We start from the raw sequence: 25,109 nt of genomic DNA, 5'->3' as shown, positions 1-25,109 counted from the left end.
TAAAAAAGAATGACAGCCCTGCTAATTGCCTTACATCAGTATTATATGTGGACTTAATCTTTTTATGACTTCAGATGCCCATATTGTGATCATGGCAATTGTAACCCAAAGAAAAGTTGCAACATGTTTCTAAAATTCAGCAAAGCACTACAGGTTTTCCACCATGAGAAATACTTCTTACACATTTCAAACCAAAGTAAAAGGGAGGAAAAAGGAGGCAGAAAATAGAGTATTTTAGAGTTCTAGAGTAACCACATAAATTGGTATATAAATAAGAATTTGTTCTATGGGAATGGTGCAACATTGCTTTCATTTGTTTAAATTGTTTTATTTACTGAGTATTTGTTTAAAAGTTTTATTTACTGAGAATAGATTATACGTATATATTTATAAAAGTGTGTCTTGAAGAATACAGACATATTCCATATTGTTTTAAAATAATGCTCAACGCAGCCAAGAAAACAAACTAATGGAACATTGAACAAATCAAACCAGAGTTCTCACTTGAGGCACAAATCACCAGGCTCAAATTATCTTACTTTGGACAGATTATGCAAAGACCCAGCTCCCTAGAGAAGACTCCAATGTTGGGAAAGGTAGAAGGAAAGAGAAGAGGATGGCCACTAGACTCAATTATAGTGGAGTGCATAGTTGAGTGCATGCACTCAATTATAATGTGCATAGTTGGAAGACCTGAAAGACCAGGATAGGGACAGATTATCATGGAGAAAATCTATCAACGTGGTCACTAAGAGTCAACAACTACTTGATGGCACATAATCGATCAATCAAAGCTCAATGAGGACATTTTACTTTTTTCCTGCAACACAGGCATTTGCAACTAAAGGTGTTTGGAAGTGGAATGCAGGTAGATTACCAATATAAGTTGAACTAAGTTCCTGAAAGAACACAAACATATACCTATAGTGATACCTTATTGAGGAATAAGGTATGTACAATATGTATACGTATAATCATATAAAAGTAATGTTACTCTTAGGAATTCAGAGTCAAATAAGGTAATTCAAATTCTTTTGCATGACCTCAGAAGTTATTTTTGAGGAGGAAGCTCTCCCTCATATCTTTCTGTCACTCATAAATTTAAAAAAAGACTAGCAAATGTGCAGATTCAGAAGCCATGCAAAGACCACCTCTCATGGGAAGATTGTACGGTGCTTTGCTCTTGCTGCAGATCTGCTGCATCCTATTGCTTGCTTGCTGATGGTCATTAAAAGGCTGTCAACTTACGCTGTATGCAAAAAGTGTACATACTATTCTAAAACAGAAATAAGTTCAGGTTTGGGTTGTTTTCTTTTTGGTGATATCACTCAGAACTGAAATGGTTTCAAGTACAACTTCAGAAGTGCTCGTTTTAGAAATTTAGTCCTGGAACAGGAATGGAAGGAAAGGCAACTACAGGAACATCACCACCAACTACAAAGAGATCAACACAAGTTAGAAAGGGGCTACTGAAATATTTATTTAGCATTTACAAGTTCGCTTCAAACCATTAGCCACACAGCTGAATTCTGTCTGGAAAGAATTAAATGTATGTTATGGTGGTAGAAAAAAAATTGGACGTAACATCACCATTGTCCCAATTTAAGAATCTGCATGCCTCTGTAACATCAATGGCCCTCAATTTATGGCATTCCATTCCCAAGAACCCTCCTTCTCCAGCCTCAGTTGCCAATATTTCAGCCCCAGCTTTGTCATTCCAGTCCCAAGGTTGACATTATATGCCCAAGAAATTTCAAACCTAGGAGACACCTCTCTAATCTCTGAGCAGCTGGATTTATATACACCATAATATAATTTACTGGGTTTAGTGCAATGTGTAAACACAGCCATCACACCTTGTAAATCTATGGCTTAGCATTATGTGAGAACATAAGCCATAGATTTACAACATGTTATGATTAAAACAAGCAATGACTTAGCATGTCATGCAAAAACAGCATCTCGACTTGCACATCACATTATGCTGTTTCGTTTAGGCTTAGTAAATGAATCCATTTCTTGTGATTTGGAATCTATGTTGTGTGCGCCTAGCCAATTGTGTTTTCTTCAATAAACCATGGTTAAATAAAATCTGGCTTATTGCATAAACCAATAGCATCTCCTTGCTACCTCCCATCTCTTGCGCGTTCCATGTGCTTAATGGAGTTTGCTTACTTATTCATGAAGCTAAAACAATAGGACCAGAAGAAGAGGATTAACTGCTTATGAACCAAACTACTGAATGGGGTAAGTTGGCTGGAAAGCCACCTTGAGGTCGCGCTTCAGCGCCAAGCCCGAAAGCAGATTTGTTTGGAAGTCAGAAGCTCATCCTAGTTCAGTTCACGTCCTCCCCAAGCTGATGTGCAAGGACCTGGGTAGGGGCTAACAACAAGGCGGCTTTTCCTTCTTTCACCATCTCTGTAGTTACAGCACCAAAGGCAACGCGCGAACCTAGCTCCCCCACCCTCCATCCCGCGCGTTGCAACCGACGGCCCACCTCCCGGCATCTGGCATCTTGGCGCACTCCCGGATGTGTAAGACGCAAGAGACGACGCCCTTGGATTGGCGGAGTCGCTGTCTTGGCACGGAAAGTCCTGCCCCGCTTCTGCTGCCTCTCCAGCCCTCAGCCTATCCGCAGCCTGGGGCAGGCGAGCGTGCGACGCCGGTGCAGGCACGTCCCTCTGTGAGCCGGGGTGGTTCCATCTGTTGGCGTGCCCCACGGTGCCTGCCGGGCTTCCTTGCTTTAGCTATGTTGGCCTCAGCGCAGGGCAGGCCCGCCCCGTTCCATCCCTCCTCCGTCGGCGCTTCTGTATCTCCAGCTGTCACGCACCAGAAGCCTTGCTGCAGCCACGAAAAAGACCGGGAGAACGCGGTAAGGCAACGCCAGGCCAGCTGCTTTTGATACGACATCATGGTGGGGCAGCCCTGGGCCCGCCGCGGCAATCGGGGCTCGGGAGGAATAAACGGAACGGAGGGGCCTCGGGGAACTCGCTGGAGGCGGGAGCCGAGCTAGCGCAGGCTTGGTGATTCCGCCATTCGACGCCCGCGGCGGCAGAAAAGATGCCGGGGAAGGGTGGGGGGGGAAGCACTGAGTCACGACGCGCTTTCGGAGATCGTCGTTCGGAATATATGGGGACAAGTTCCTTGCCCGGTCCAGTGACTGTGCCCTATGTCAAGGCCGCGCACGCTGGCCGAGGGCGCGCCGCAAGTCATGCTTCTCTCCTCCGTTTCTTCTTGAGGCGTTAGAGAGAAAAGGGGCATCTATCCCCTCCCTAGCTAAGTTCGGGCGTAGCTGCTTTGTGAACTTTGCAATTCCATCCCCGCCAACATCTCTTTCCCCACCCATCGTTTCTGCTTCCCCAGGCGGCGCCTCCGCTGCCGGTCTCCCTTCCCAGGAGTGGCTGGCTTGCCATTTGGCCCCTATTTTAAGCAGCACCATATGTTTGCCTGCCTATCCTGGACGGTAGCTCTGGAAATGCGAGGAGAGAGTTTTGGAGCGGGATTGATCGCTTTTCTGCGATCTTCCGCGCCGAGTTCTCGGTGACCTTCCCGAAGCCTTCCTTGCCTCGCGCCCGTCATTTGACTCCATGTGCGCGCCCATCTCGTGCGCTCTGGAGGCCTCGGGCGGAATGCGAACTGCACTCAGGGAAGGCAGCATAGGGCACAGTAAGGAGAGCAAGGTCGGGCAGCCATGTCGTTGACCACCGCAGCAGCTCTGTAGCAAGGACTCGATTCCAAGGGATCCCTTTTTGAGCAGCCGTTTCCGGCTACTTTTTCGGCTCTTGTACTTCCTCTGTCCAGCTTCCTCTCTTCAGTTCTTCCTTGCCCTCCAAATGCCCTTAATGTCCTTGCCTGCTCTTACACCAGTAGGAAGAAGGCAAGTGGTGATGAAGTGAAATCCTGAGGTTTTGTCCAGAAAAGTTATTTGTGTTTTGACTGTTTTCAAAGGATTTTCAACCTTTTTCATTGCAACATCTTCAAAGGTGCCTGGAGGCAGAGAGGAACCAGATTTGCAAATAAAATCTAAGGGCGCCATCTATATGTTTCTTTACCTATTCTGTTTCTATCTTCCCTTCCCCCCACCCCCCAAAAAATCAGTTAGATGCTTTAAGAAAAATCCAACAATTTCATTGATTAAATTAGAGTAATCCAACACCTTTTTTACTTTTCCAATTGATATCACTTTAGTATATAAAAAAGGTCACATCTGAAACTCCTTGTTAATGAATTATGTCTAGATTTTTGCAATGCTAACACCTTTGCAATTGTAATAATTGATAGTTATCATTTATGGCTGGATATAGGTTGTATAGGTATCAATGGGTGGTGGGTCCTCAGTGACCTTGCATGGGCCCCAAAATTAACCTGGGTCAAGCCTGGTTGATTCTTGGATGGGAGAAATATCAGGAAAAAAATCAGAGCTGGCACCAGCTATCAGTATTGCCTGTATTTCCAAAACTTCCTATGGACCCCATAAGCTTCTGAGCTTCCTTAGAAAATAAAAATAGCGGAGGCTGCAACCTAGTGCTTTCTTTTGCGGTATGTTCACCTGCCTAGGAAAAATCAAATATAAGGAGTGCCATCTATGGGAGGGAGACCAGAGGCGTGGCACGAGGTATCAAATTAATGCTTTGTAACTGGTTATGCCTCCTTGGCAACTGTTTGGTGTGTGAACAAGCCCTCTTCCCAACATTTATAACAGTATTCCAAATATGCTCACTACCCCTCCAAAACTTTGCCCTAAACTTAAAAATCCAAATATGGCTAATTAATTGTCCAATATTACATTTGAATCACAATTATTACTTTTGAGGGACTATGTACTTTAAGTACATGTGCTTTATTTATTTGATAAATAAGTTGCAGAAATCTGCCCTTTATTTATTTATCTGATGAATAACTTTTCTTTATGATTTCTACCCCTTCCAAATCTTCATTTTCTTTGGAACTTGGAACTATGTTACAATGTTTCATTCTGGTTTTGTCAATGAGTATCAATATTGTAGCAATAAAACTTTAGCATGGACAACCAAATTTTAATATGGAAAGAGAGAGAGGATAAAACATACATTTCTTTGTTTTATCAGCTATGGAAAAATACAAATCGATCTATATTGTTGAATGCTGGATGGGATATTCAATGATAGATAAAGGCAGTAAAATTCAACAATATCTTCGGCAAAAGGATCCCCCCCCCCTTTTGGTTAGGTGTTTTCTCTCACCTCATGCAAAGTAGCAACATAATTCATGTGATTGTGGGATCTCTACAGATTGTGTGTGCAGAAATGCAGGTATTTATGAGCAGGAAGTCAGGACAAAACTTAGTCTCCCAATTTCCCCTTTTTCTTCAGAAGCACACTTGTGCAATTTGACATGGATCACATAAACTCTGTGTGCTGTATTGCTAATTTCCATTGCCTTCTGTACCTGTTCAAAGTGTAAAATAGGGAAGGATAAGGAATGTTTTGCAGTATGGGACCTTTTCTAATAAGAACCTGGGATGAAGTTAGGAGTGGTGTTGGTTTTACTTAGTGACAAAATAACTTTTGACTTAGAGCAATGCTGACCCTGCTCTCCAGTGTCATTAAACTCCCCGGAAGCAGGGTGTACATTTTTGCTGCTCTGGTAAGGAAGAAAAGAACCTAGAGAACTTTTGGGGGGGATGTAGGGTTTGTCATTTTGCTTCCTCTTATCTTAATAATATAATGAAATAGCTGCAGGATGAAATGTCCTTCCTTCCTTCTTTCCTTCCTTCCTGTTCATACTCTTCAGTGTTCTGCAAGCAGTCTTCAGGCTGGTTATGCTTCCTGAAATGCTCATTTTAGGAAGCACAAAGGTTTTACTTTAAAAATCAAATAAATTAAAGATACTTCATCTTTTAAAGCTATTTTTAAAAAAGGAACAAGGAAAAAGAGGCCAGAGTTTGCACCTCCAACAAGAAAATATCACTGAATTTCTCCTGTCATTCTTCATTTTTCTAGGGCTGTTTCTTTTAATCTTTCCCACGTGAATGGCTAAAAATAATTTCTACAGTCAGGGCACTGCTTGTGGCAATTGCAATTCATCACATTCCCTCTGCTCTTAGCAGTAAGAAAAGCTAAATTATGTACTGCAAAATATAATATGATTTAACAAAAACCCTCATGAGAACCTGCTATGCAAATTTGTTGCCCTCATAGCATTTTGTCTCCCATAGTTTGTCTTTCCCTATTTGAACTGCCTGAGCAATATCAGTGTCTCAGGATCAGCCTTTGTATTTTGTGGCTGTTGGTAAGCTAGCAGTCTGTAATGGCTGTCAGGCACTGTGAAAAAAACACGTCACTTAAGCTTTTCTTGATGTGTATAATGTAGAGCTGGGATGGGGAATCTGGTCTGCTGCCGTGATGACTTTTCTGGACTCATGCTGTGTGGCCATTTCTTGGTCTCTGAAGCAACTCTCTGAAAGCTTTTTCTTTTCCACTTTGTGTTTTGTGTGGAAAGGTAGAGAAGGGATAGACTGATTTGTATGGAGAAGGAACTGTGCAGTCCTGCAGCACTGTACGTTGTGCCCACCATTGGAAATAGCTTTGACATTTATTCTAGATCTGCCTGTAACTCTCCTTAATTTATTCCCCATCAGCCTAATGGACTTTTCCCATCGGTAATGGCCCTTTATGAGCAAAAAATGGTTCCTGATAGATATTTACTCTTCTCATCTTGTCAGAGGTGTGATACCTCTATTTGTATTCAGCCTGAAGGAAGTGGGAGACTTAATACCTACCTTCCCCAGCCTGGTTGTCTTCAGGTGTTTGGAATTTCAGTCCTTATCATTTACAAGCTAAGTCAAAACATCAGGAAATACTTGAATTGTGAAAGGTTGCTGTATGCTAACAAGAGTCAAATGCTAAACATCTTTCTTTAAGGGGGCAAAATATTGACTTTTTTTCCTGAACCATTTGCCCTTGTGATAGAAAAAAAATGATTAGCAGTTTCAAAATTTTCAGCTTCAACTTTTCATCTTCAGTGCCAAGATAGATAAGAAGGGACTGTGACTGAAGGGGCTCTGAGCCAATCCTTCTATAATTTATGAAGCAAGTAGCAGAATAATAATCATAAGTTTTATGATCAAGTTCAATTTGAAATCAATGGAACATGCAAGCAAATTTGTTGTGAGCTGCCCAGAGTTGTTTAAGATGGGCAGCCATATAAATCTTTTAAATCAATAAACAAATAAACAAACAAATGTGCTGCTTGTGATTGGATACTGGAATGCCAAAATTGAAAACATGAAAGAGTAAAATGTAGTTGGATTGTATGGCTTAGGAAACAGTAGACCGACTTATCAATTTCTGCCATTCCAGTGATTTCTTCATAGCTAACACTGTATTCACACAACCAGAATGACTCTAGGAGGGCACTCATTCAGTGTGCTGTATAAACTCCTTCCCACTTTAACCCACACCTTTCTTCACCTGGGCAATTTTTACAGAGAGATCTATAGGTCTTCAAGATGACCAGTGGACCTATGTTCAGAAATGTCCTGAATGACAGATTACCTGCATGGAGCATCTCTGCACCAGCAACCTATCATTCAAGAAACTTAAAAGGTGTATAAAACCTCTATCTTAGTGCACTAACATTTGCTCAGGCCTATCCTGCCACACTTAAAGGAGAATGGTTGGTAGTGGTTTTCTCTGCCAGCTAATGATGCTGTTTGGAAGGGGAAACAAAACCACAGGATTCTACAAATGCCTGCCCTTAAATGGTCTCAAAGTAAATCTGTAAGGACAGGAGCACTCACAAGCCTTGCTACTGAGGCAGATTAGAGCCTGGCTTCGTATACCAGTGTATGCTGGTATATTTGCATAAAATGGGATTTGGATGGCCCCAATGCTGTTAGCCTTTCAAAAGGCACTGAAAGCCTGGCTGCTTCCCCAGGCATTTGGATCATTAGGTTGGATGAGCTCTGCTGTCATTGATGTGATTTTTTTCTTCACCAGGTTTATATGTCATGGGTTTTTTGTGTTTTTCATCCTTGTACACCACCTAAAGTCATTCTGTGAGACCGGCAGCCATATAAGCCATATCAATCAATCAATTTTGGCAACTTTCACTGTTTTGTAGAGTCATGTTAGACTTTTTCCTACTTCTCATATATGTTTAAATGTATGAATTTGATTTTTGAATGAATATGCCCTGATACTGGTTTCTTGGTGAAGAAGAGAGACTACAGATAGTTCTCGTCTTAGGATCACAATAGGGACTGGAAAATTCGTTGTTAAGTCGTGTGGTCATTAAGCGAGGCATCATGTGACCACACCCGATTTTACACTTATTAGGGAAGTGCTGCTGCCAGAAAAGCTGTTCAGGAAGAGATAGCTTGTTAGATACTCAAAAAGCCAGACAATGTTTGATTTTAAGGCTATGACTGCTGGACAGAGCACATGAAGACAAAAAGGGGGATATGTCCTCCTTTTGCCTGACATCTGGTAACCCTACCCCAAAGTAGTCAGTTGTTCTGTTAGCTAATATAACTTGGGAACCTTGACTATGTTGGTAGTCCTACTATGTGTCTTTAGAACAATCTTCCTAGGTATGGTTGAAATAGTAATTCCGCCAAGCTCAAGTCAGCAAAGAAAATCTCTTAACTTATCTAGCAGTAATATCCTGCTCTGGCATGCAGTAGTTTGTTGCACTTAATGCTTAATGTTGGAAGTAGCTGTTAAAATACTTAGGGGGCATCACTGCATTTGTAATACCCTTGTAACATAAATTGGTTCTCATATGGAGCCAAAATGAGCAATAATTCAGTCCATCATGTTTCTAACAAAGTGATTTAGGGACCTGTGCCAGTTGAGAATGCTCACCATCTATCTCTATTGCACATCCCTAGTTTTTAATTTATTTTCTCCTTGAACAAAATTGAGATAATGCAAGCAAAAGGCTTTCTTAGCTGCTTGTTGCTCAGAGGCAGAGAGGTAGTGGTGAGTGCAAAGAAATTAACCTGTGCAGTTTAAAGGGTCCTGCATCTGCTGCTCCATTAAAGAAATGAGGGTGAAACCTTTAATGTTTACAGTGAACCATCTTATATTATGCATAAGTGAGATAACCTGGCTCTTTTTCACAGATGTTTAGATAAGTTAAATCTCTTCAAATGTACTGAACCCCTGTTCCGAGCTTATATTATGGCTGTTCTGCTTCGGTGTAGAGAAACTGTATAGATTCAGGTTCAAAATAGATAAAGCCATTGAATATTTAATCTTGTTTTAAATTTTGTTATAACAAAGAATGGTTTCAATTTGATCACAAAACTGATCAAGCGTGTTGAAGGCCTTTAATTTCCTCTCAGACCTAAAGTCTGGAATTTGGTAGTAATGGGATCCAAAAAAGGGAAATCATTTGCTATAGATAACTACAGATTGCTTCATGGTTAACCAAGAGCTGTACTTTTAGAGTCATAAATAAAGTGTAGATCTTTGGAGTGATGGTAGAATGATAATTCTGGCATCTTTATTTTAACAGAAAATGGCAATTCCTCCTCCGTATGCTGATTTAGGAAAATCTGCTCGAGACATCTTCACCAAGGGATATGGTAAATATTGCCAAGTGAAAATGGACAACTTTCACTCTCTATCGCTTTCATCCAAATGAAATTTCTGTCCACGGAGGATGTAATAGGGCTCTATAACATGTTTCAAGAGTGCCTTCTGCACTCTGCCCTGTTACCTTTTTTGAGGAGAAGGACTTTGTAGATGGGGATGCACTATAGTTACTAGTTTTGTACAGGCAGTCCCCAGTTTAAGAATGAGTTCTGTTTCCAAGGTCTGTCCTTAAGTCGAATTTGTATGTGAGCCAGAACAGTATTATTGTATAATACTGTATAAGTAGTATTGTTTAATGAACTCGAACCATTGTGTATTTAACTCGAATCATTGTGTATTTAACTTGAATTTTGCTACAGTGGGCTCTGTTCTTAACTATGGGTCATCCATAACCCAGGCGTTCTTAACCCAGGGACTACCTGTAAATGATTTGCTGGAATGTCCTTACTTTTCTGGATTGAAATCTATTTCTATAATTCCCTTTATTTATGGATGACTGGTCTATTAGGAAAAAGTTGTTAAGTTATTGCAAGGTATTGATCATTATGTTTCTTTTAGAGTGGGAAGATTTGTTTAATTTGTAAATAGTCATGATTTACAAGTATGTTACAGCCTTTTAATATTTTCTACTTGTAATTGGTACGCAGTGTGGGGAATCAAATTCATTACACTACACTACATGGCATTTTGCTGAGCAATGTTTAGCTCAAAGAAGAATTTACATTGTACTGTTATTCTGTAGCTAAGTAATCAGCTAAGCCCTGGCTTGTTTTATAAGCCACATATCTGGGTGGCTATCCGGGTAGCTTAATTAAAACCAAGTAAACCACAGTATGGCTTAGTCCAGTATATTAACTCACACTGCCTTTAGATTCATTCTGTATTTTTATTTAGTTTTAAAGTTATTTTGTTAATAGTTTAGGATGTTATATCATAATGTAATGAATTAACTTGTCTATGCCTTCCTTAGCTTCTAATGTTGATGGATAAACAATAAATGAATATTATTAGAATATCTTTTTTATGTATTGCTTTTAATCACTTTTGATTAAACAGTCAAACAAAATGAACTTGTAGCATTGTCAATCAGCTAATCAATGTGTTATACATTCAGGCTTAATGGCCTGTTTGACAGCCTAAGTAATTTGTGTTGCTTTATTTCTCATTTGAAATGTAGCAAGTCTTGAACTTGGGTATTAGAGTTTTATGTTGCATTTGGGTTTATCCTAGCAGGTGGCAGCCCCTAGCTGTTCTTTGATGATTCTGGAAAAAACTAAGCAGGGGTGGGTTTGGTTAGTACTTAGACGGGAGACCACCAAAAATCCCAGGGATGTAGCTTAGAAAAACATCCCAGAAGGCTATGGCAAACTCATTTTGTTGCCAAGGAAACGACAAGGATTTGTCCATGTAGTTACCAGGAGTTGAGTTCGAGATATTTTCCTTAGCAATGCATTCCTTACTCTTTATCAAGAAAACTGTGCATTATAAATATATGTTAGACTGATTGCAATCAATTGTATTATTGATCCAGAATCCAGTTGATATTTATGGTTAGCTTGTAATTTAGTCTACTTATGTTTTTATTATGCAATCAGTATACATAATACGTCTACTTAAAATAAAGATTCATTGTTTTCATCCTCAAATTGCAAATCTAGCCATTTAAGGACAAGCTTGTGGAAAGTCTTCTGCTAGTAATTTAACAATTTCTGTAATATAATAGAAGGTTTCCAGCCATCTTCTCTTCCATCTCCTCTTCCAATTCTCTTAGTTCAAGCAGGTGGGTCCTTCCCTAAGTGAAGAAGGGCCACTGTCATTCTTAGAAATTCAAGTCATGCAGCATTAAAGGCTAGTTTTTCCTTGAAGGGGCTGTGGAGCCTTAGTGGTGAAAATGCTGTTCACTTGGTGCTTAAGTGGCAGCATCTTCTCTGCTGCTGAAGAAAAGACCTGCTGTGGAGCCTTTTCTGTTGTGTTTTAGAGGGAGTGCACAGAGACCTACAAATGGTTACTGATGAAGAGCAAGGAGTCACATGCAAAGGCAGACAGAGCATGTGTAGCAAGTACACACCCACCCTGGAAATATATGTAGGAGAACAGGATGTTGCCTCAGAGCCAGGCAGTTAGTTCAGTGTAAAACTGAGCACTGATTTAGAGCCACAAGTGTAGTCCAAGATAGTCAGGGGTCCAAACACCAAAGAGATGAGTCAGCTGATCTGAGTCGAAGAGTCAAGATGCAGGAGACAGAGCAGGAAACAAGGACACAAGGAAAGATCTGAGGATGGCACAGTAATTACCAACCAAGAGGCCAGCCACCAGTGGCTTCTCTGAAATAGCCCAGATCTAGGCATGGCTCAATTCTGGGTATTCACACCTTTGTTTCTCAAGCAGCTGAGCAGAGTACCTCTTCAAACCTACCGAGGCATTCTTGGATTGGGTACTCTGCCAGGGTTGGGCCCCTCGTTGCTGATTGCTGTGTGGGTCAGCCTCAGGGGGTTGCTTGTTTCCTGACTCCTGAGTCTCTTGACCACCTGTTGGATCAGCCTTTAGCACCCTGAGACCTCAACAGAGCCCCAGGGCCCCTTTGCAGGCAGTTGGTTGTTCATGGGCTGCAGTTTGAATGACTGTGTACTGTGTAAGCCATCCTTTGGTGACTACACTTTCATTTACTTCTCAGCACTGCCACAAAGCAGCTGGTACTGAAACTCCAAAAGCACAGATTAGCAGGGTCACCTTTTTCTTTTGAAAGGGTTTTTTGTGGAACGAATATATTGAAAAAAAGAAAGGGAAAATGTAAGTTTCAAGAGATGATGCACCCCCAGTAAAATTCCATAAATAAGGCTGGCTGGATTGCAAAGCTTCATTTGGAAACACCCCAAATATATTTAGTAGTCTTACCACAGGGCAACATTCAATGTGAATAAAAAGAGCCAAACAAAACTAAATAAACCTGGTTTCTTCAATGCTCTTCTTTCTGCATAGGAAGCTCAAATTTTATAATGAGAAATGCTATGTATTTTCTGTCACCTTATGTGTTACTAATGCTGGCCTACTTTTATTTCCTTAGGATTTGGCTTAATAAAATTGGATTTGAAAACAAAATCTGAAAATGGACTGGTGAGTAGGAAAGGCTGAGCATGCATTTTGATATTTAAACATAAGCTTGGATCTTATATCTGACTATTTTGGGCGCTGCTTGCATTTCACTTTGTTATAACATTTTGTTTTTGGAAAACACCTAACTTCCACAGAAACATGAATTAGGGATATTCAAGATTGTGCCCTTCATGTCATTACTGTACACATTCATACAATTTTCTGGGTTTGGTATGGTGAGAGATATTGGTCATTACTCACCTCAAATCACAAAGGCTTATCTTTTCTAGTGGTGTCAGAATTAGTGCAACTGACATAAAAATTGCAGAGAATTTCTCTCATATAGATTATAATATTCTTCATAGCATGGAACATGGATATGTCTTTTCCCCCTTTTTATCATGTAAGGTGTCATTGTGAAAAAAATACTCTGTTTTGACCTCAGGAATTTACAAGTTCAGGTTCTGCAAATACAGAAACAAGCAAAGTTACTGGAAGTTTGGAAACTAAGTACAAATGGACAGAATATGGCTTGACATTTACAGAGAGGTGGAACACAGACAATACATTAGGAACAGAAATAACTTTAGAAGATCAGGTGAGTGACCATTAACTTGTAAAATACTTTAATTGATCAAAACTTTAAACAAACTGCTTTCAAACTATAAATTCAACTACTGGATTTTTTTTCAGCTGACACATGGACTGAAGATGACTTTTGACTCTTCATTCTCACCTAACACTGGGTAAGGAATGAGTACATTTCAGCAACAGAATGATATCTTTTGTTATTGGTTACCTATGTATGTATGTATGTATGTATGTATGTATGTATGTATGTATGTATGTACAGTATTTATGTATTTAAAAAAAGTCCCTTCTCAGCCCTGTGGGTGGTATGTGTCTTCCCCAATCTCAGGTCCTCAAGTTCTGTGCAATATCTTAGCTGTTCCTAGCACTGCACACTTCTGGACAGAGAGCTCTGATGCTGTTCCTGGGATCTGTTGGAGCCACTCTCCCAGCTTAGGAGTCACAGCCCTGAGTGCTCCTACCACCACTGGGACCACTTTGGCCTTTACTTTCCACATCGTCTCTAGTTTCTCCTTCAGGCCCTCATTAGGGATAGGATTAGGGTTAGGTTATGGATCTGGTGCTTTGTGCCTGTTCTTCTGCTGCTATGATCAGTATCTCAGTGCTGTCTTTTAGTCCAGCCCTTTCCAGCCATTGGTAGGATTTCCCAATGTCAGCCACCTCAGCTATCTGTTTATGGTACATCCCATGAAGGGTCTTGTTTTGCCATGGCACTTCCTCTGCTTGAACTTCCTCCCGTGTCTGCTGCTGCCTCAGGCATTCTCTCAGCAGCTTATCTTTGGGTGCCATCTTAGTAATGTACTCATGGATGCCCTGGATTTCATCCAGGATAGTGACTTTGATACTCTCCAGCCCTCGCCCGCCCTCTTTCCGGCTGGTGTACAGTCTCTGGGTGTTGAACTTGGGGTGGAAACCTCTGTACATTTTGAGGAACTTCACACTGAGTCTTCACATCAGCAGCCTCCATGTCCTCCCTTGGCCTGCTCACTATACTGGCAGGATATCTGATGACTGGCAGGGTGTACATGTTGATGGCGTGGATCTTGTTCTTCCCATTGAACTGGCTTTTCAGGACCCGTCTTATCCTTTGGTGGTACCTGGATGTTGCTGTCTTCCTTGCTTCCTCATCGTGGTTCCCATATGACTGTGGGATACCAAGGTACTTGTAACTGGTCTGTATGTCTGCCATGTGGCCCACTGATAGTTCTACCCCATCAGTCTTAACTGTCTTCCCTCTCTTTACTACCATCCGGCCACACTTCTCCAGTCCGAATGACATCCCAGTGTCCTCACTGTAGATCTGTATCAGGTGGATCAGTGAGTCAATGTCTCGTTCACTCTCAGCATGCAGCTTGATGTCATCCATATACAGGAGGTGGCTGATGGTGATTCCACTGTTGAACTTATACCTGTATCCATTCCTTGTGATTATCTGGCTGAGGGGGTTTAAGCCTATGCAGAATAGCAGCAAGGACAGTGCATCGCCTTGGTATATGCCACACTTGATGGCCACTTGTGCGAGCTGTCTTCAGTTGACTTCTAGTGTTGCCTTCCACAGTCCCATTGAATTCTTGAGGGAGGTCTTTAGTGTCCTGTTGACTTTGTATAGTGCCAGGCACTCACAGATCTATGTGTGTGGCATTGAGTCATAGGCTTTCTTGTAGTCAATCCAGGCTGTGTTCAGATTAGTCTGTCTAGACCTTGAGTCTCAGGTGACTGCTCTATCTATGAGCAACTGGTGTGTTGAGCCTCTAATGTTGTTCCCAATGCCCTTCTGAGCTGTGCTCATGTACTGGCCCATATGGTCCTGTAGCTTGGCGGCTATGATGCCTGATAGGATTTTCTATGTTGTGGGGAGGGAGGTTATTGGCTGGTAGTTGGATGATGCTGTTCCCTTGTGGTAGTCTTTCATGATCAGCACTATCCTTCCTTGTGTTAGCCAGTCTGGGTGGGAGCCTGCTGCTAGCAGCTGGTTCATCTGTGCCACTAGCTGTTCATGCAGTGCTGTTAGTTTCTTTAGACAGTAGGTGTGGATCATGTACAGCTCTTCGTGTTCTTGACCCACTGTTGGATGTCTGCTACTGTGATGGTGACTGGTTCCTATTCTGGGAGATTGCTGTGGTCTGCTTTCAGGTCCTGCATCCACTTTGCACTGGTGTTATGTGTTTTTTCTTTCTCCCATATGTCCTTCCAGTACTGTTCAGTTTCTGCTGTTGATGGCTTTGCTGTTACTGTATTTTTGCACTGCAGTTGGGAGTATACCTTGGATAGTTCTTTGGAAAACAGGTCATTTATCTTCTTGGCCTCTGCTTTTCTAGTGTATCTCCTTAGCCTGGTAGCCAGTGCTGTGAACCTTTGTTTAGCAGTCGCTAGGGCTTCAGATGGAGTCCGTCCCTTATATTTTTTCAGTAGCTGAATCTTATCCTTAATCTCCACAGCCTTCTGTTGTTCCACCAGCTGACTAACTTTCTCTGAGTTGCCTTGATCTTAGCCTCCAACCTCATTCTCCAGGGGAGTATGTACTGCTTTTCTTCTTGATCATGTAGTCAAGGACTAGATAGATGTATCAGTGCAAGATTTCAGTGGTTGGCAGTGCAAGATTTCAGCAGTGCTACTGAACTGTTAGCCTCCTTTCTGTATGTGAGCTGCACTATCTTGGAGGCTTATTTTCTTCAGGCTGGATTTTTAGACTAAATTCTTATAGACTGTACAATGTATGGATGAAATAGTTAATTTTTCTGACTGCTTTTGCCTTTATTTTTAAGCTTATGCCTTTTCATAAAGTTTGTTAGCTGGAAAAGGTTCTGTCACATTGCTGACTTTTTTGTCACATTTATTTATATTCATATATTTATACATCAAATTTGTCACTGCCCATCTCGTTAAAAAGTGACTCTGGGTGGTGACGTCCTTTTTGTTTGTTTGTTTTTGGGCCCTTATTAGAGTTTGGAAGTGGGAAGAATGGATTGGAAAAGGCACAGACAAGAGGTCAAAGAGTTAGTAGCAGGATTAGTAGGGAGGAGAGGAATCACAGGTAGCATTTGCTAGAAGAACCTTTCGTCTTTCTACCAGTGCAATATCATTCTGCTTTTAGAGGAGGAAGAATCTCTCAGTGATGCATCATATCCTTGCAAGCAAAGGTATATCATTCCAGATTCTGCCCAATACTCTGGAGGGCTGTCCAGGAGTCACAGTACCTCAAGGATAGGCAGCCTAGCATCTTTCAGTTGTTCTGGACCATAACACCTACCTTTATAATTCTGATGGGAATTCATGCCATCCTCTCTCAGCCTGCCGTTTTTTCCTCACTTTTCTGCCTTTATCAATTCATCTACTCTGCTCAGTTCTCAGGTTCATCTCGTATTTGCTCTGTTGATTTCCTTCTTCCACTTCTTCCTTAATTTCTATCCATGATTATACAATGCTTTGTTCTACCTAAAATGCCTCTTGAAGATGCACTTTATCAAACCATTCCTGAACTATCCCATCCTCAGCTCAACCACCACTCTGATCCTGCAGGATGCTGCCTTCTTATTCTTTGTAGTCTGTTAGCATAACTCTCTCATCTAATTTGGAGTAGTAAATCAAGTCCATTGCATTACACAATAATGTGTTATTGTATTGCTAGTAGTCACATATATATTCAGCTGGAGAGCACAGAATTGCTTACCCTTGCTATAGTTAAATAAAGATGTTCTGGCTTGACCATTCACATCTTGTCTTACTAAGCCAAAAATATGCAAAACATTTGAAAGGCAAGAATGGGCTATGAAAGATGCCCTAGTATTATGGACTGCAAGTCTGCCAGTCAAGTGAACTTTGACTGTAATATGTTGATGTCAACTGGTAAATAGAGTACTATATATTTTTAATTGTTTTTTGTATGCTCTTTATATGCTATGCTCTTTGTATGCTGTGCTCTTGAGATCAGAGTCAAATTGTGTGTTTCTTCCTACTTTGCAGCTATTAAAGTAGAGATTGCCTGAACATTTTAAAAATAGCAGTGTAAAACTTTGTTTTCCATTTAGAAAGAAGAATGCTAAAATCAAGTCTGGATACAAGCGGGAACATATCAATGTGGGCTGTGATATGGATTTTGATATTGCGGGTCCTTCAATACGTGGTGCCTTTGTCTTTGGCTATGAAGGCTGGCTGGCTGGTTACCAAATGACTTTTGAGACAGCTAAAACCAGAATAACTCAGAGTAACTTTGCTGTTGGCTATAAGACTGATGAGTTCCAGCTTCATACTAATGTGTAAGTACTGATAAGATTGTGCTGGGTGAACATATTATAACAAAAAGAAAAAGCTTGGTGAAAATGAAGGAAACATTTCCCATATATATCCTTCTCCATTTTAAAAATGTTCAGAGAGAAAGATAAACACAGTTTGGGTACCCTAAATACAAGCTTTGGAAGGATGAATATTGCGCGTGCGCGTGCGTGTATATACTTGTATAATCTTGCTTATGAGGAAGATTTTTAGAGACAGGGAGGTGAAACCTCTCCCCCCCCCCCCAATACTGCTGAACTATAACTTCCAGAGTCCCACACGGTTGGCTGGGTAGGGCTAATGGTATTTGAATGTCAGGTAACAACGGAGGGTCACATTTTGCCCACTCTGCCTTATGAACTTACTTTGCCCTTTTGAACTAGCACTAACTCTCTAGTATCGTGATGACACAGAACTTTTTGAGTGCATCATAATGGTGTATACAACATCTGTATATGCTAGACTAGGAATAAGCGGATATTTTAGACCATAATGTAATCTTAAAGTCCCTTGCCACTGGATATGCCTCCTGGGTTTTATAGAAGCCAAAATTTACATCTGGGGGATGTAGGTCGCTGCCTCTGGCAGTAGAGCAACAGTTTTAAAACTTTTTGTGGTTGAAGGTAACTTGAACATTGTTTGAGTCTCTGTAGATCACTTAAGAAACCCCTTTTGATTCAATGCTAACATTCTTATCAAAATCAGTGCTGTGTTATGAAAATCATTATCCAAAGACAAGATCTTGTTAACATAATTAAAACTCTGGGTATTGATTTCTGTTGTCAGGAAAATCATGTAGGATCAAGTACAGATATTCTTGGCTGTCCCACAGCCTTCTTTGAGAATGAAGCTGTACTACATGAATGAAGCTGTACTACAGCACAGATGGTAGAAGATCTAAAAAATTGGGTCATTGCTAGCGAGTGTGGTATTATTCTAATCTTTCATTTGCTTCTTAGGAGCAAGAATCTGACTACCATAAAATAATGTGTGTATGGTATCAGAGCAACCATTGAAAAGTACCTGACCACTGAAGCTAATACATTAGGAATGAAGGGATCCTGAAGGGGTCATATCACATACATTTTGCATTATCTGTATTAGTAGTTTAAGATTTTTTTTAATCCCTAAAATCATTTGGAGTCCATGAGCATGGGACCATAAGCTAATCAGCTTTTTCATTTTTAAAAGAATAGCTCACACAATTTTCTTGTTTACGTTTTCAGGGTATTAGGTAAGGATTTTCAGTAGTTTTACTATATTTTTTATGATTTTACAAATTGTTTGCTACTAACTGACCAACTATTAGAAAACTAAGCAGGGTCAGACCAATTAGTATTTTGATGGGAAATCCCATGGTTTTAGGTTCATATGAGAAGTCAACAAAATGTCTGGAAAAAAGGCAATGATATTACTCTTGCTTTACTTGTAGTCTTGCCCTTCTGGTTGAAGCGCTCTTTTATTTTCACACGTTTGCATCAGGTATAAACATGCAGAATATAGACATAACCAGAGGTGCGATGGGCCCCTACCCTCCCAGCTTTCCAAAAAGGTTTAAAGACCTGGTTCTGCCAGGGTACATGGGGCAATATGGGCTCTAACTGTCCTTGGGGGTGGTTAGTGCCCTGACGATGCTCCCTTGAATTATTCCCAACTTTCCATCTTACTTGGAAACTATTTATTATTAGGTCTGTTTTATATTGTATTTTAATGAATTTTATTTTTGCTGTAAACCGCCCAGAGTCGTTTCAACGAGATGGGTGACAAATTTGATAAATAAATAAAAAATAAATAATTGTTCTTGTATTGGGAAGGTGATGTGTTTGGGCCACTGGGAGATTTTTCTTTAGATTTTGAAGGATTGTGCCAGTCTTCCTAAACTTAACTGGTGAAATAGGGAAGTTTTTAAAGTGTTTAAAATATCTTTTAAAACTAATTTTTATTTTCATTAATAAGGTTCTTATAACATGTAATATTTGATTGTATTATAGAAATGATGGTACAGAATTTGGAGGCTCCATTTATCAAAAGGTGAACGATAAATTAGAAACTGCTGTCAATCTTGCTTGGACAGCTGGAAATAGCAACACCCGCTTTGGAATAGCAGCCAAGTATCAGATTGATTCAGATGCATCTTTTTCTGTGAGTAGAATTTGATTCCATGACAAACAAAGAGATTAGAGCTCCTTCAATTTCAAAGCTAATTGTTGCTTAAACAAATGATTTCACTACAATATTTAGTCAACACTCCTTTTTCTTGCTTCACAGAATTGTTTCTTTATCAAATGAGGTACAAGCAAGTAAAGAAGCATTGGGAGAAAAGAGAAGCTTGTACCCTATGCTTTGTCATAAATACAGGTTCTTAAAATGCTGCTTTCCACTCAGTGTCACGATCTTAAAATCATTTTATTTTGTCCTGGTTTCCTTTAGATGTTGGAAATGTTGGTGTATGTAACTGTCTTATCTCTCACTGAATTGCCTGTATTTGTATATTAACACTGCCTGATTGTGTATTGTGAGTAACTGACACCTCTGGATTATCACATGCATCTTGATGATAGTTGGGTGGAAGTGTGTATGGAACTACCATAGTTCTGTTCTGAGTTAACAATAAGCCACATGCAAAATTTCATTATTCTTCTTTTAAGTCTTGTAGCTACTGGTTGTTAAAGATTAGAACGGGAAAGTGTTAAAACACAAATCTGGTTTTCTTCTTTTTAAACAGACAGTGCAGTGGGTTCTTCTTATTTAGTGGGTTCATTAATTGACTATGGTTGAGTTTTGAGGCTAAAAGGACGTAAAGCCTATGCTTAGTATTAGGTTCCAGTTATTTATGTATTAAATTATTTACTGGGAGACAGACAGACAAACAGATTTCTTTTGTTCACTTAATCTAACTTAACTTATGCCATTTGAAAGGCAAAGGAAGCATTCCACCCAGATAATCTTTTTTGTTTAGGACTCAATCAATTTGTCCAAAATTTGTCATAAATATAATCGTCAATTTTTGTGAGGGCTGATGTTGGTGAGAAGAGAATCAATGAGACTCAGACCAGACAGAACCCTTATATAAACATGGAACATACTGTATATCTCTATTGTTGGCTGAGAAAAGAGTGGTCAAAAGTCTTGCTGTGAAAAGGAGAAGAAACAGCCTAAGATTTAGACCCTGGGCTAGCTTGCTTGCTTCCTTCCTCCCTCCCTTGTGCGCACACATACTGTACACACACACACACGTTCCATCACTCACACACATGTGCACATACACATGAATATGTGGCTTAATTCCTGTGTTTGCAATAGGCAGATGTTGCCTATGACTTCTTTCTTGTCTACAATAAAACAATGGCTAGTCTTACTGAATCTGTGGAGCTTCTGCTGTTAGCTAGTTACAGAATGGGGCTGCAGTTTGGGAGAGCCAAGATTCATTGTTGTGTCTGGTATGAAGTCTAACAACTTTCATTGCAAAGTTGTTCATACTCTGCTTCAAATCTATAGTTACAGGCTCTTTTGAATTAAAAGAATCTGACTGTAAGGAAACAAAAAATCTGTTTTGATTGCAGTGGTAATAAATGTGATAAATGAACAAACATAGCTCTAAGCGTATTGCATTAGTTTCTATGAAATTGGGTGTATTTTACCTCCCATAACTTGTCTACAAATTTCATCCCAATCTTTTGAAAAAAAAAATGTTATAGAGGTTTCTGCACTTTCCCATCCTAAAATAGGGGGAATATACAGTATAAGTTTTCTGTATCTTTGCTCAGAGTCAGAGTCACACTGAACTACTTTCAGAAAGACCCAGACTAGATTGAGCTATTTCAAAACTTAAGATATGTCCTCTGCACATCTTTAGTTGTTATAAAGCTCCCTATTTTTAGAACAAAATTTAAAAATTAAAATTGCATTCAAGTGCACATGTACTAGGGAGCAGATACACTGAACTTAGTGAAATGTTGAAAAAATATTTGAAATACTCGCTTTCTTGTATCTGAACAAATGAACTGTTTATGAGTCATGCAGCAAACACTTTGAAAGAATATTGTTACATGATTGATTTTGTTTTGCAGGCTAAAGTGAATAATTCCAGTCTGATTGGTTTAGGATATACTCAGATTTTGAAGCCAGGTATGTACAGATGGAATGTATTTGATATGACTGATTTTTTTTTTTAATTCAAACCTTGCTTTGCCAATAACTGTGAATTGTTGTATGCCAGTTGTATGAAAACTGTGATGAAAACCAATCAGTTCTTCCAGGCTGTAAATTTTCATTTAATTGTGGAAATGTTATCTTCTACCCTTGCTGAAGACGTGGAAGTTTTTCTTCATATTGTAAGAAATTAAAAGCAATCCTTTTTATCGGGACTGTCCAAAGTATTTGAAAGAGATACTTCACAAGGTGCAGGTGTTTAATTAAGTACCTCTCTCTGGATTTTCAAAGGAAAGCTCATACAGCTGTTTTGGACTTGTCCCTGCTGTCTGTGCAGGTGCATATATGCAGAGTGACTTTACTTCACTAGTGTTCTCAGCAGAAGTATTGTTAGTACATGTGAATGCACACATACTCAAACAAATAAAGCATTCAAAACAGCATCAGGAGATCTGCAAAATATGTAGCTTCTTTAACGATTCAGAGAACAGGTACTTTGTTTGCAGTAATGCATGTTGCAAAACACCTTTTTTGAATGCTTTCAACAGTCCTACTTTTTATAAAGTTTCATGGATAAAGGGAACCATATTTATCTTTAGGTAAATATATTTCTCCACAGACGTAAGGGTTTTATTATTTTTTTAAATAGGTATATAGTCATATAACTTTTTACATTATAGGTTCCTTTTTATTGAATCTTGCAGATCTTACATATAGGACCACAGAATTTTTGAAGAATAATTTGTTGGGGTGTAAAATCCTTCTGACAGCCTGTTTGGTATAGTGGTTAAAGGCACCAGGCTAGAAAATGGGAAAATGTGATTTCTAGTCCTGTAGGAAAGCCAGCTGAGTGATTTTGGGGCCAGTTGCTTTCTCTCAGCTTCAGGAAGAAAGCACTGGAAAATCAATTCCAAAAATGCTGCCAAGAAAACCACATGGACTTGTTCAGGCAGTCACCAGGAGTCAAGACTGATTTGAAAGTACCAAAAAACAAAATAAAAAAAGCACTTCCTAATGAATAGCATGTAATGTATGCTATTTAAAGGAATTTTCAAGAGAGAGTCATATCTAACCAAGTTAAAAAAGCATCTAAACATATAAAATTAAGTTCTTGTGTAAGCTAATGTATTTCATTTTTAGTTCCTGTGATGACTTGCTGAAAGCCAGCAAATGCTACTCTCTATGAATTCATAAAATTATGTGCTGGTGTATCTATGGTTTATCATCAAATTAAATCTAAATAGATAGGAATCATAGACATTATTCTGGTCAGTCCTTAACATTATAAGTCTTTCAGCAATTGAGTTGAATTCATTGGGTATCAGGAAAGTTAATGTCTCTTTCTCTCCATAGATTCCTTTTTATAGAACTTCAATATTTTTTCTAATCAGGTTCTTGAAGTGTCCTTGCAATGCTTAGAAATTAATGCTAATAACTTTTCTCTTACTACTTCCTGCTCAGGTATCAAACTGACGTTGTCTGCTTTATTGGATGGGAAGAACATTAATGCAGGTGGCCACAAACTAGGTCTAGGACTGGAATTCGAAGCATAAAAGAAGGGATTTTATCATCACTAATTCTGAAACACTATACAGCATAGCTACCTTCTGGATTTAGTGTATTTTTCAATGTTTTATGTCTGGGATGCAATTATTGCTGTGTGTCAGTCATATTGAATCTGGTTAAGAGCATGTATTTTCAGAGAAAGATGAAAGTACTTTCTCCAGTTCCAGGCATTTGGGGTATATTGTTGGATGGAGCTTCATGCTTATCAACTCTGATATGAAGGAATGACCTTTTCTTAAAATGATGATTGTAATGGAAGACACATCTGAAATTCATGCTGTGAAAATGCTGATTCATCATAGGATGCAGAAAATACAATTTTCTGCTATCTAACTCGTCAGGCTTTCATTCTCTAATGGAGTGTTTGCATTTATTCTGCAGGTGCTTAGGCAGGTGCATCACACTCATTTAAGTCTTACTTTTCCCTCCTACAGCTCTCTTTTTACACCGACAGCTTATATTTAGAGTGCTTTAGAATGCTCACTCTGTACTACTTTGGTGTGTAGGAAGTTTGATGTGAGTCAGCCAATTCTACTTAAAATTTCACATCTTTTCCCTTGCACTGATTATTGAAAAGCTTGTACAACAGAGCCATGAACAGAAAAACCATTGTTATTGTAATCCCTTAGTGGCACTGCATTAAAGAAAATGGACTTTGTTTTACCACTTTTTTTTTTTAACAGTTTTAATGGATACATCTTCAGTCTTCCATTTTTTTGTGTGTGGAACTATACCCCCTAATGCTGTACTGGACACCACTTAAAATTAAAGAAAAACAAAATACAACCTCCCTCCAACATAAATAAAACATCTTCATCTCTAATTGTGTCTGTCTTCCTAATTCTGCTCGTTATGATAGAACATGTATTCAAAAGTCACTGCCGTCCAATGTAGTGCATTTCAATGTCCACAACCCAGCGGTCAGAACTGGCGATGAAATCATACAAAAAGGCAATTTGTAAGGATTTGTATCTTCCCATAGGCAAAGTTGTGCATGCTTATTTCTGTTTCTGGAATCAAAGCAACTGAGGATAGAGTACAAAGTGCAAACTGAGTTTTTGGGTGATTCTGGTCAGGTCTTTGGGGGCATCCAGAATAATGGTTTTAGGTAAACATGAAGTAATGTTCTTGGTATTCTTGATCTTGTCTTGATCTCTAAATTATTATATTCTAGGGATCTTTCTTCACCATTTTAGAGTGCTATAAAACCTTTCTAACTAATAGTCCTTCCAAATGGTGAGCCCATAGTTCTAATATGTAAGGTATCGCACTAGATATTTTCCTCAATAAAGAAAAACAGGAGAAGTGTTGGGCAAAATGGGCTTAACTGGCCCTTTGTAAGTTTCTGTGAATAATGCAAGGTGATGTAAATAAAAACCTTGGCAGGAAATAGCTTAGGTCTAAGACTGGAAAAATACTGGAGAATAATTGAATAAAGGATATGAATGTTGGTGTTTTAGAAAGTTAGCCTGATGTAAGAGAGTTGTGAGAGGCCAGTGAAACACTGATTGCCAAGTCAAATATATGATCCTTTGGGTTTATCAGTTATACTTTAAGAAATATGTTTATACACACAATTACTTCAGTTATTCTGAATGTAGGACAGCATCCATGAATTAAATGGCTGTATTTCCTGGGAGAATATTTCTAATTTTGTTCGTGTTGTGCATGTGTACAAAAAGAAAAGCCATAGGTGCATATTAGATACAACTCATCTTACTAGTAGAAAATGGCATTTGCTTTTGAGTAGATATGAATTAGATTGTGCTACAAAATAAATGTTCCCATGTTAAAGTGGCAGTCCGCAACTTGAATTCAGAATTAGATCTATTCTTATGATCTGTATGTTCAGCC

The 25,109-nt window shown here is 39.5% G+C and overlaps 1 protein-coding gene across 2 annotated transcripts; it reads left to right on the top strand.

Moving 5' to 3' along the window:
• Nucleotides 1–2,574: 2,574 nt before the first annotated feature.
• VDAC1 (voltage dependent anion channel 1) lies at nt 2,575–24,078 on the top strand. Of its 2 annotated transcripts, XR_015794756.1 has the most exons (10): nt 2,575–2,872; nt 9,502–9,571; nt 12,646–12,695; nt 13,120–13,272; nt 13,368–13,420; nt 17,294–17,521; nt 19,529–19,679; nt 19,806–19,895; nt 21,608–21,665; nt 23,151–23,257. XR_015794756.1 is itself a non-coding variant. In XM_007430608.4 (9 exons), exons 1-9 carry the CDS (start codon nt 2,750–2,752, stop codon nt 23,240–23,242), a joined length of 978 nt encoding a protein of 325 aa, XP_007430670.1. In that variant the 5' UTR covers nt 2,583–2,749; the 3' UTR covers nt 23,243–24,078. The 2 variants fall into 2 exon arrangements, 1 of the variants encoding a protein (XP_007430670.1); XM_007430608.4 differs by lacking the exon at nt 19,806–19,895 and having other exon boundaries at nt 2,583–2,872; nt 23,151–24,078.
• Nucleotides 24,079–25,109: the final 1,031 nt, after the last annotated feature.

The sequence above is a fragment of the Python bivittatus genome, unplaced genomic scaffold, assembly GCF_059951505.1.
Source record: "Python bivittatus isolate LINGU-HERP-01145 unplaced genomic scaffold, Pbiv_v1 ctg000080_np1212, whole genome shotgun sequence".
Lineage (NCBI taxonomy): Eukaryota > Metazoa > Chordata > Lepidosauria > Squamata > Pythonidae > Python > Python bivittatus.
The sequence above is the reverse complement of the archived record's forward strand: the minus strand, read 5'-3'. Positions and strand labels throughout refer to the sequence as shown.